The sequence below is a fragment of the Podarcis tiliguerta genome, assembly GCF_965153285.1.
Source record: "Podarcis tiliguerta genome assembly, chromosome: 16".
Taxonomy (NCBI): Eukaryota; Metazoa; Chordata; class Lepidosauria; order Squamata; family Lacertidae; genus Podarcis; species Podarcis tiliguerta.
The window spans coordinates 36662897-36674947 of record NC_139549.1 but is presented as its reverse complement, the minus strand read 5'-3'; the positions used below and the strand labels follow the sequence as shown (position 1 = coordinate 36674947).

The 12051-nt window shown below is 44.4% G+C and overlaps 1 protein-coding gene across 2 annotated transcripts in view; it reads right to left on the bottom strand.

Moving 5' to 3' along the window:
• Positions 1–12051, bottom strand: part of LOC310666794 (transmembrane protein 132D-like) — a 453449-nt gene that overhangs the window by 138322 nt on the left and 303076 nt on the right. For both annotated transcript variants that reach the window (XM_083418173.1, XM_083418174.1), the window contains one exon: positions 985–1168. In XM_083418173.1, coding sequence (XP_083274299.1) covers positions 985–1168 — 184 coding nt within the window. The remainder of the gene's footprint in view (positions 1–984; positions 1169–12051) is intronic.

Genomic DNA, 12051 nt, shown 5'->3' with positions numbered 1-12051 from the left:
TGAGGACTGTCGTCACCTACGGTTGCTGAGATGAGTTAGGAGACTCCCTATTCCCCTCACAGAGCTACAATTCCCAGAGCGGTTTTACAGTCAAGCACTCTTCTCCGAGGACTCTGGAAATTGTAGCTCTGTGAGGGGAATAGGGAGTTTCCTAACTCATCAGTATTGTTTACACTGACTGGCAGTAGCTGGTTGTGAATAAGAAGGCAGGTGGGTGGGGGCTGGGGGAGAGCATGCTGAGGTTATCGGGGCAGCTCCCAAATTGCCCATATTGGGATTAATCCACTGGGATTATGTTTGGACCAATCGTCTGAACGTGGAATTACATAAACTATACACAGGAGACAGATATCTTCCATAGCCTGACACACTTTTACACAGTCTTCTGTACATTGTATTGTAGACCATTGACTTTTGCATTCACAGCCAGTGGCAGGATTGGCCCATCCATGAGGCAGACTGAAGCAGCCACCTTGGGTGGCAGAGTCTAAAGGGTGGTGGCACCCTGCCCACCACTGTTGGAAAAATGAGGATAAGAGGCTATAGGAGTGACTTCCAGGTTCCCGCAAGATCTTCCATAACCCCTGTAAGCAAGACTTTGGTGGTGGGCAGATAGCAGAAGGGGACACCTTCCCATTTCCCACCCCTAGCTAGTGGAATCATAGAATTCTAGATGTGGAGAGAGTCTTGTAAGCTATCCAGTCCAGCACCCTCTTCAGTTCTCAAAATCCAGAGTTAGAACATTCTCCGGCTAGCCTCTGCTTGCAGTTCTCCAGTCAACAAGAACTCACTACCTCACTAGGTAACAGGTTCCATCGTCAAATTGCTCATGCTGTCAAGATCTTTATCCTAATGCTCGACTGAATTCCAGAACTCCATACTGCGGAGAGTACAGATGTGAAAATGGTCACATTTCTGTTCAATATGGTCTAGAACTGTGCTTGCACACTAAACAGTACTGGGGCAGTAAACGGTTTTTCTTACCATTGCCAATGGAAGAACACCAACTAGGTCTTTCTGGCTTACGTAGATCTTGGAGATGCCAAGGTCAGATGTTCTGTCTCCTGGATACTCGACTTGCCACGTAATAAGCTGGGTGTCTGGCAATTCACTAAGATCTTCTATTTCAAAATCAATTTGCATGATCTCAGAGGGTGGAGCATTGGTGCTGAAGGAAGAGAGAAGAGGGGAAACATTGTCAGTGTGCATGGTACATTGTGGTAAGATTTCACCTCTACACCACCTTGTTTGTTATCCAGGTGAGGAACAACCACCTTTTGAATAAACCACAGAACCAAGGAACCTATTTTCAAGTCCAGCATCCAGATTTAGGAACCCAGCGCTTGTTATAGCTATTACAATAGGACAGAGCTCACTCGACTCAACATGCCAGAGTCATAAAACATATTCACACACATCAGGAAAGGTTACAGGTCATGAGAAGTAAAACACCCATGGCTCCATACTGGTATCTTCAACCCCACAATCACCTTGGAGGGGGCCCTGATGTGCCCAGATCATTTGACCATTTTAGGTCTTGGATGTCCGACATTGCCCTGGCAACCTAGCCTTCAATGGGACAGATAGAGCATCATAAAATCCTCTTCCTGGGTCTCAGATAGCTTCAAGGATAGCTGATTTACCCTCCGGTGCTAAAACATCCTGCCATTTGTATCACTTTCAGGGATATACTTTAAGGAGGGATTGAATGCAACATAGGAGGGAGAACACACAAAAATAAAGCCTAATTCATTCTAAAAGGTTAAATGCAATCAAAGTGAAACACTGAAACATTATTAAAAGAATAAAAACATTCATCTGCGGTCTCTGCTTCTTATATCAACATGAAGTTAGGCTCCTGCCCCACGAAGACAGCCTGAACTTCCACAGCAGGGCCAGAATCAAGGTCAACATGACCAGGCAACTACTAAGGGACGCTACCCTTACAGACCATAAAAGAACTGTTTATATTTGGGAACTGACTCCCTTCTCCCACCATTCAGCATGCGCTTACTCAGCTCAGGTTTCAAACTATGCCCACAGAATATCGGACTAGCAAATTCTTTAACAATAAATGACTCTATTTGTGTATACGGATTAGGCCAGATCAAAGATATGGTATACTATCTTATTTATTGCTCTTTATATGATAGCAATAGAAATAGAGCCCTCCATTCACTCCAGAATTTCTTAGAAGGTCAGTTAGATGATTTCAGAAATAGATGGTTTCAGAACTAGATGGTTGATGGTCAAGGCAGATATGTCTGTTACCTATAGAGTAGCTTTTCATGTGCTAGAAGTGAGAAATTTAATGGCCTACCTTTTTTAAAAAAAGCACAGTTGACTGCCACAGGGATTTTTTAAAAAAATCTAAATAATTTGGAGAACTCTATACTCAGAGCAGACCCACTGAAATTGGAGGCAATGACTAACTTGAGAGACCATTCATTTTAGTAGGTCTATTCCAAAGCTCACATTCCCAGCAAGTTTGCACTCCTGTCTCAGCGACGTCTACGCTGGCTTGGTCATGTGCACAGAATGGAAAATGGCAGGATCTCCAAGGACAGGCTCTGTGGGGAGCTGGCTTCAGGCACCTGACCCATTGGAAGACCAACTCTATGCTGCAAGCATGACATGAAGGCTGGCAACATCAACCCTGCCATGTGGGAATCCCTTGAACACAACACAGTGCATGGAGACAGACAGTCAGGTTGTGCATCCACAGCAAAGCTGGATGCCAAGCAGGGCAAATGAGGGGGGTGTTGGGGAGAGTTCTGAGGGCCAAAGCAAATATCTGAAGGGTTGCCATGTGGAAGATGGAGCAAGTTCGTTTTTTTGCAGCACTAGGAAGTAGGACCTGAAACAATGGATCCAGATTACAAGAAAGGAGATTGTAGCTAAACATGATGAAGAACTTTCTCATGGCAAGATCTGTTGAGCTGTGGAACAGACTATCTTGGAAGATGGTGGCTTTTCCTTCACTGGAGGAATTCAAGCAGAGGTTGGGTGGCCACCTGTCAGGGATTCTTTAGCTGTGATTCCAATATTGCAGGGGTTTGAACTAAATGACCATTAGTGTCCCATCCAAGCCTACAAGTCTGATTCTATGGAAGGTTATTGTCAGGGGATTCCCATTGAAAGGGGGGAGGGAGGAAGAAACATACAGAGAGCCTCCGACTTTGCTGAACAGTAACACCTCGTCAGAGACTGGTGAGAGTGAAGCCTCAGGAGAAACGAGGAGGAAAGGAGGGGGGAAATGAGGCAAAGGCTCACACAGGTTACTGCGAGCCCCAGCACTGCTCCCAGGCAGGTGGCTAGGGAAACAGGTATGCAGCTTCCGTCGTCTAGTTTTTACAAGGGAATCAAATGTAAGGAAAAGAGGAGGAGACTGGGGGTGTCAAGATTCTTACGCTGGGGGGGACAGGAAGAACCCACTCTTGGAATCTGCTAGTGACTGAGGCAGACATGAACTTGGACTTCGGCACTGTACCTAGGTAAAGGTAAAGGGACCCCTGACCATTAGGTCCAGTCATGGCCGACCCTGGGGTTGCGGCGCTCATCTCGCTTTATTGGCCGAGGGAGCCAGCGTACAGCTTCTGGGTCATGTGGCCAGCATGACTAAGCCGCTTCTGGCGAACCAGAGCAGCACACGGAAACGCCGTTTACCTTTCCGCCGGAGCGGTACCTATTTATCTACTTGCACTTTGACATGCTTTCGAACTGCTAGGTTGGCAGGAGCTGGGACTGAGCAATGGGAGCTCACTCCATTGCGGGGATTCAAACCACCGACCTTCTGATTGGCAAGTCCTAGGCTCTGTGGTTTAACCCACAGCGCCACCCACGTCCCTGCACTGTACATAGTTTGCACCTAATAAAACCTGTAAAAAGGCAGGTCGGAGTCCTGGCTGTTTACTCGTGAGCAACCATACACATCCCTGACAGTTAAGTCTGGCCACAAGGCCTCAGGCTCCCCACTCCTGCAATATATTGCCATATGACTGGGCTCTCAGCGGCAGCCTTGCTCCCTCCTTTTGCACCAACTGCAATTCCCAGACACTTTCCAAGGGCTGTTCTACACAGCCCATTTCCGTAGCAGTCTAACCTGAAAGCAACATATGAATATGCAACATTTTCATTTGCCTTGAATTCTCGGCAGCTCAAGGGTTACCCGCCCGGCTCCACTAGCCTATCCTGCTCATTTTCATATGTGTCCTTCGCGGGCGTGATGCTACAGAATCCTTTATTGCTCAAAAATGATTCACAACCAGAAGGGAATATGAATGCCATGAAAAAGGAGAGATTTAAGGCAGGGAAGCTACGTGAGCCTTAAAGGGCTTGATCTTGTAAACCTTTATAATAAAAACCAGCCACTGTGTAGGAAGCAGAGCTGTAAAGATTCAACAGTACATCCATGCCGAGGCGAACTCAACTCAACCGGCAACTTTTATAGGGAAGTCAGGGGGGGACACCAAAAGGGTAGGAAGAGTTTGACAGGGAAGTTTTGCCTCGTCTGGCAACACTTTAGAAACGCCCGCCAATTACTGGAGGTTTTACAGATCTCAGAGTTTGTGCGCCCGTAGTGCAGAGCTCTGAGCCAGATGGATGCGCCAGAGAGCATGAATTGGCAGTGACAGGAGATGGCCAAAGGAGGCTTGAGATCAAGGAAGGAAGAAAATAATAATAATGCAAGTCTGTAATTAAAATTAAACACACTCAAACAGACAGATGGGTTTGTGTGCATTTGGCAAGTCATTGCATGCAAGGGCAGAACCATGTCAGGTTTCAGCGGGTAGGATCTAATGCTAGTTCTACTCAGAGTAGGCCAGCTGAGACTGACTGCGGTCCATTGATTTCAGTGGGTCTATTCTGAGTAGGACTGAGCTGTAGTCCTACTTGAAGTAGACCTACTGAGACTAATGGAGCCAAGATAGTTGCGGTCATTCATTTCAATGGGTCTACTCAGAGTTGGACTGACATTGGATATGACCCAGTGTTGGGAAGGTTTAAGCTAGGGGTTCCTTCAAGGTTGATGGAGCTGTGCAGCGGTGAATACAGATCTGGAGGTCAAAAGGGGCCTAGGGTGGACAAAAAATTAATAATGCACAGTGGTACCTTGGTTCTTGAATGGCTTAGTTGTCGAACAAATCGGAACCTGAACGCTGCAAACCTGGAAGTAAGTGTTCCGGTTTGTGAACGTTTTTCCAGAGTCGAACATCCAATGCGGTTTCTGATTGGGTGCAGGAAGCTCCTACAGCCAATCGGAAGCCACGCCTTGACTTTGGAACAGTTTCGGGAGTCGAACGGACTTCTGGAACAGATTAAGTTCGAGAACCAAGGTACCACTGTAAAGTGCATGAAAAAGAGATAAAAGTCTTGGTGCAGCAGACATGCTGGCAAGCCTGGAATAGAGGAGTGGTGGAAAAGGAGAAAGAGGGGAGAGGAACTTATAATCTAAACAGCTTTACTGAGAGCTCTAGGAGTGACGGACGCATCAGGACTTCTGTATTTTAATTTAAGAATTGTTTCTAAAATATTAGTCTAACAATGAATCATTTACTGTTATCCTAGTTTTATTTATACACACACAGACACTTTCTATTTTCTTTTTCTTTTCTCTTTTTCTTCTCTTTCATACTTCTCCTTTCTTTTTTCTTCTTGTATATTATAATTTTACTTTTACTTATTACTTCTTGATTCTTCTTTTATTTACTTAATCTATTTGACGTCTGTAAGTTTTGTTCAAATTGTTTGTGTATGCAACATAATTCAATAAAAAAAATTTAAAAATGGACTGTGAAGCCATGGTGCTATGAGATACCCCTGGGAGGAGAGAGAGAATATCTTGGTCGCTAGGGAAATGCAGAGTAACCCTAACAACTCATTAACAACCACAGGTGCGTATTGACCTAAGGAAGGTGCCCCAAATATCTTGTTTTAGATACCAGGTCATACCAACTTTTATAATTAGTATTTCAGTAAGCCTACTCAAGACATATAATTTCATTACCTATATTCATTGTACAGTGGTGCCTCAGGTTAAGTACTTAATTCGTTCCAGAGGTACGTACTTAACCTGAAACTGTTCTTACCACTTTAGCCAATTGGGCCTCCTGCTGTTGCTGCGCTGCCGGAGCACGATTTCTGTTCTCATCCTGAAGCAAAGTTCCTAATCTGAAGCAATATTTCTGGGTTAGCGGAGTCTGTAACCTGAAGCGTATATAACCTGAAGCGTATGTAACCTGAGGTACCACTGTATACTGATCTTATCTGTATTTGAAGGATAATTATTTTATGTATATTTGTTTTTGCTTTTTTAATTCTGCTGTGAATTTTAGCTTTTTTATGTACACCTCTTTCCCTTAGACCCTGCTGTCTCCTCAAGCATTTCTCTCTAGTTGGGATGTGTCTTTAAACTGTGACAAGACATTTTGCTTGCCTGGATGAGAGAGATACCGTATTTTTTGCTCTATAAGACGCACCAGACCACAAGACGCACCTAGTTTTTGGAGGAGGAAAACAAGAAAAAAAATATTCTGAATCTCAGAAGCCAGATCAGCAAGAGGGATCGCTGTGCAGTGAAAGCAGCAATCCCTCTTCCTGTTCTGGCTTCTGGGATAGCTGTGCAGACTGCATTCCCTCCATAAGATGCACACACATCTCCCCATACTTTTTAGGAGGGAAAAAGTGAGTCTTATAGTGCAAAAAATACGGTATGTGGGTGTGTCTGTAGACTTTTGCATGGCTGGAATCTGCTGCTCTGCTCATTTCTGCCTCTTGCCTCACTCCCCACTGGCATGCGGCCCTCACAGGATTACCCAGGATGGAATGTGGCCCCTGGGCTGAAGAGTTTGCCCCCCCCCCCCACCGCTACACAGGATTAAAACTGCAATGGACTAAAAAGGTAGATACTCAGCATCACAGAATTATTTTTTTAAAAAAAAGGAAACCTCACCATCTACTCCAACCTGCTGAATTAATGTCACAGAACGATTTGCTTTGCTTTGCTTTCTTTTTTATAAAAAGCATCACATTCCTTTTCTCACCACTTGATGTCAAAGCCAACGAAAGGGGCAATTTGCAAACTACAATTGAGTGCAACATGATTCTTGACCTCGAGACAAGATGCTTTCGGAGTAGGTTGCTATTGAAACCCTGCTACATTTTCTCATATGGAGAGGAAGGCAACACAAACCAGTCATAGATGTTGGAGGTGGAGGGACCAAACCTGACTCTCCACTTACATGCCCACCAACAATTTATAGATGAATAAAAGGACTAGCTGTTTTTTTCCTCCTTCTCATTTAAATATATGTTCACTCATAAATCTGTTCAATCCCATTTCCATATTAATCTGGTGGATTAATATTATTCTTCTAAAGAGAGAGAGAGAGCAAAAAGTTGCATTTAAGTACACATTTGCCAAATGTAATTTCTCTTAAAACACACATTTTAAAAATGTGGGAGTTTTTTTTGGTTTTTTAAAAAATATATTTTTATTAAACAATTTTAACAAAACAAATTATCAATCAAAATAACCAATTACATTTTCCCCCTTTTTGTGTCCCCCCCTTTCCCTCCCTCTCCCACCCGCTAAGGACGTCCCTCAGCTCCCCTCTCTGATTTGTTTGCATATATTATTCTCGGCATTTTAAAAATTGTACGTATCATTGCCTTATCTGCCATATATTCTACTAATAAATTTGTGGGTGTTTATTCAAAATCTGCCAAGGAGTCCAAATCGTTTTGTTGCTGTTTTAGGTAGTTTGGTAAATAGTTCCCATTCTTCCTTGAAGTCACGACTGTCCTTCCCACTTAATTTATGTCAACTTTGCTAACTCCGCATAACTCATCAGTTTTTGTTGCCATTGTTCTTTTTTGGGGGTTTCCTCATTCTTCCATCCTTGTGCTAACAAGACTCTTGCCGCTGTTGTTGCATACATAAATAAATTCTTTGTTTTTCTTGGCAGGTCTTGTCCTAAAATCCTTGATAAAAATGCTTCTGATTTCTTTACAAATGTCATTTTAAACATTTTTTTCAATTCATTATATATCATCTCCCAGATTTTTAAAACTTCTCTACAAATGTGTTTTTGACCTGAGAACTGCATTGGAGCAACTGAGATGGGCCAACACTGGTGGACTAGTTTGGGAGGTGTGGATGCAATCATTTTTAAATCAAAATTTGAAAAGATCTTGTCCCTTAAAGATAAAGGTAAAGGGACCCCTGACCATTAGGTCCAGTCGTGGCCAACTCTGGGGTTGCGGTGCACATCTCGCTTTATTGGCCGAGGGAGCCTACGTACAGCTTCCGGGTCATGTGGCCAGCATGACTAAGCTGCTTCTGGCGAACCAGAGCAGCACATGGAAACGCCATTTACCTTCCCGCTGGAGCGGTACCTATTTATCTTCTTGCACTTTGACGTGCTTTCGAATTGCTAGGTTGGCAGGACCAGGGACCGAGCAATGGGCGCTCTCCCCATCACGGGGATTCAAACTGCCAACCTTCTGATCAGCAAGTCCTAGGCTCTGTGGTTTAACCCACAGCGCCACCCGCGTCCCACATCTTGTCCCTTAAGCATCCCTAATAAGGGTGTTTATGTATTTATAAATGTAGTTCTATACTTCCTACCATAGGAAACAACTGCAAAGGGCCCAAGTCCCTTTGCCCACCCCCCAAAAAATATTTGAGGGTGGCACATCCCCAAAGTTAATGGGCATTGCAGTTTAAATGATGTATGTCATTTGGTTGATTATCCGTCGTCCCCCCAATATCATAATCAGATTGACACCCCTGCTTCCCTCTTATGATGGTGTACAGCAGGGCTTTTTTCCAGCTGGAACTCACTAGAACTTGGTTCCAGCACCTCTCAGGTGGGCGCCATCGCCATTCTAAGACAACAAGGGAGGATTTCATGGTGAGTTCTGGCACCTCGTCTTCTAGAAAAATAGCACTGTACAGCAACATTAAAGGTAAAGGTACCCCGTTAGGTCCAGTCGCAGACGACTCTGAGATTGCGCGCTCATCTCACTCTATAGGCTGAGGGAGCCGGCATTTGTCCGCAGACAGCTTCTCGGTCATGTGGCCAGCATGACTAAGCCGCTTCTGGCGAACCAGAGCAGCACATGGAAACACCATTTACCTTCCCGCCAGAGTGGTACCTATTTTCTGCTTGCACTTTGACGTACTTTGGAACTGCTAGGTTGGCAGGAGCAGGGACCGAGCAACGGGAGCTCACCCTGTCGCGGGGATTCGAACCACTGACCTTCTGATCGGCAAGCCCTAGGCTTAAAAGTAGTGCAGAGTGTACATTAAAATCACTTAAGAAATTTGTAAATAATTCCATAGGCCTGTCAGCTTACAAAAGTTTTTAAGAGATACATGGAAGTGAAAAGTGGGGATGGTTGCCAGATCTCTGCTGGAAGAGTGTCCCACAGCAGGGAACTGATGAAACTAAATGCCTGACTTCTGGGTGAGACTAGTCAGGCATTGGTAACACGAGGGACAACTAACTAACAGTGCTCCTCTGGTTGAACTCTGTGATTGGAGGTCCCTAAGGTGTCTGGGACCCAAGTTGTTCAGGATATAACCCCTATTCTCCATATGGTGTGACCACACTTCGAATACTGTGTACCATTCTGGTTTCTTTGCCTTAAAAAGGATATTGTAGCACTGGAACAGGTTAAGAAGCCACCAAAATTATTAATGCGATGGAACAATCCCCCTATGAAGAAAGGTTACATTATTTGGGCCTTTTCAGTTTAGAGAAAAGGGAAGTGAGAGGAGACATGTTAGAGGTGTGTAAAATTTGGAATGGCATACAAAAAGAGGATAGAGACAATTTCCCCCTTCCCCTTCTCATAACACTTGGGGAACACCCAATGAAGCTGAATTTTGGAGGATTAAAGGTAAAGGTAAAGGGACCCCTGACCATTAGGTCCAGTCGTGGCCGTCTCTGGGGTTGCGGTGCTCATCTCGCTTTATTGGCAGAGGGAGCCGGCGTACAGCTTCCGGGCCTGTGGCCAGCATGACGAAGCTGCTTCTGGCAAACCAGAGCAGCGCACAGAAACACCATTTACCTTCCTGCTGGAGTGGTACCTATTTATCTGCTTGCACTTTGACGTGCTTTCGAACTGCTAGGTTGGCAGGAGCAGGGACCGAGCAACGGGAGCTCACCCCGTCGCGGGGAGTCGAACCGCCAACCTTCTGATCAGCAAGCCTTAGGCTCTGTGGTTTAACCCACAGCGCCACCCGCGTCCCTGCACTGTACATAGTTTGCACCTAATAAAACCTGTAAAAAAGCAGGTCAGAGTCCTACATTCATGAGCAACCATACACATCCCTGACAGTTATGTCTGGCCACAAGGCCTCAGGCTCCCCACTCCTGCAATATATTGCCATATTATTGGGCTCTCAGAGGCAGCCTTGCTGCCTCCTTTTGCACCAACTGCAATTCCCAGGCATTTTCCAAGGGCTGCTCCACACAGACCATATTTCAGTAGCAGTCTAACCTGAAAGCACCGTATGAATATAGCTCACCCCATCGCGGGGATTCGAACCGCCAACATTCTGATCGGCAAGCTCTGAGGTTTAACCCACAGCACCACCCGTGTCCCGAATTTGGAGGATTACAGGTAGACAAAAGAAAGAGCTTTTTCTCCCAGAACAGCATTGAAAGTACCGTATTTTTTGCTCTATAAGACTCACTTTTTCCCTCCTAAAAAGTAAGGAGAAATGTGTGTGCGTCTTATGGAGCGAATGCAGGCTGCGCAGCTATCCCAGAAGCCAGAACAGCAAGAGGAATTGCTGCTTTCACCGCGCAGCGATCCCTCTTGCTGTTCTGGCTTCTGAAATTCAGAATATTTTTTTTCTTGGTTTCCTCCTCCAAAAACTAGGTGCGTCTTGTGGTCTGGTGCGTCTTATAGAGCGAAAAATACGGTATGTAATTTGAACCCACATGATGGCTACCAACTTGGATGCCTTTAAAAAGGAATTAGAGAATTTCATGGATAATAAGCTATCAATGACTTCTAGCCATGGTGCTGGAGATCCCAAGTGGAGAAGAGTGCTGTTATGCTCAGGTCCAGCTTGATAGCATCTCAGGAGCATCTGCTTTGCCACAGTGAGAATGGGATTCTGGACTAGATGGAGCCTTTGGCTTGATCCAGCAGGCCTGTTTTAACTCTAGGTATGATGAGTGTGCACGTTTCAGTGGACAAGGAGCAAAAACTTTCAAGCTGATCAGGCGGCTATCGCTGCATGTTTGAAACCTTGGTTTGCACTGGGTGCTTGGAACCATTTACAGATGCGCTCCAAGACATCTTGATTATAAAAGAGATTTATTTTGCTTAAATGTTGGCCCTCTTGAAAGCTATACCCTAGGGTCATTGGAATAAAAAGTGGAAACTGAACCCCTGAAAGTTAAGCTACTTTAGAAGAGTCACTAGGAAGGGCAGAAACAATTCTGAAAGAATTGGAGCAATGGTTATCTGCAGCTGAATCAAGTTTTGCATCTCTTCACAACATTGGCTGAAGAATTATTATGAATATTACTAATATTATTGACACTTAAGCTTAATTTTTTTTTACTCTTGGAAATATGTTGAATCACTGCAGGAGTTGTCTGGCTAAAAACAAAGTGTGTTCCCAGTGTCCTGAAGGAAGAAATACAGACTTCTGTGGAAGGAGAATACTTAAAGGATGCTAGGCGTCCTTTGGAAATTCTGTTCACGAAATGCTTTTTTTTTTTTTCCCCACTTCATCCTTTTTAACTCTCAGGTTTTCTAAATGACTGAAATGCAAATTTTGTTATCAGTATTCTCTCCTACATTTTTTAGTTTTATGTTATGATGTATATTATTTCCATGATTTTTATGGTGTGTTCTCGTTTTGTATTTTTCTGATTTGATATTTGGATGAGGGGTGGTATACAAATTTAATTAATGAAGAAGAAGAGGAAGGGGATGAAGAAGAAGAAGAAGAAGAAGAAGAAGAAGAAGAAGAAGAAGAAGAAGAAGTCCTGATTCTGCTGCTATCTCCTGTCCTCCTTCTGC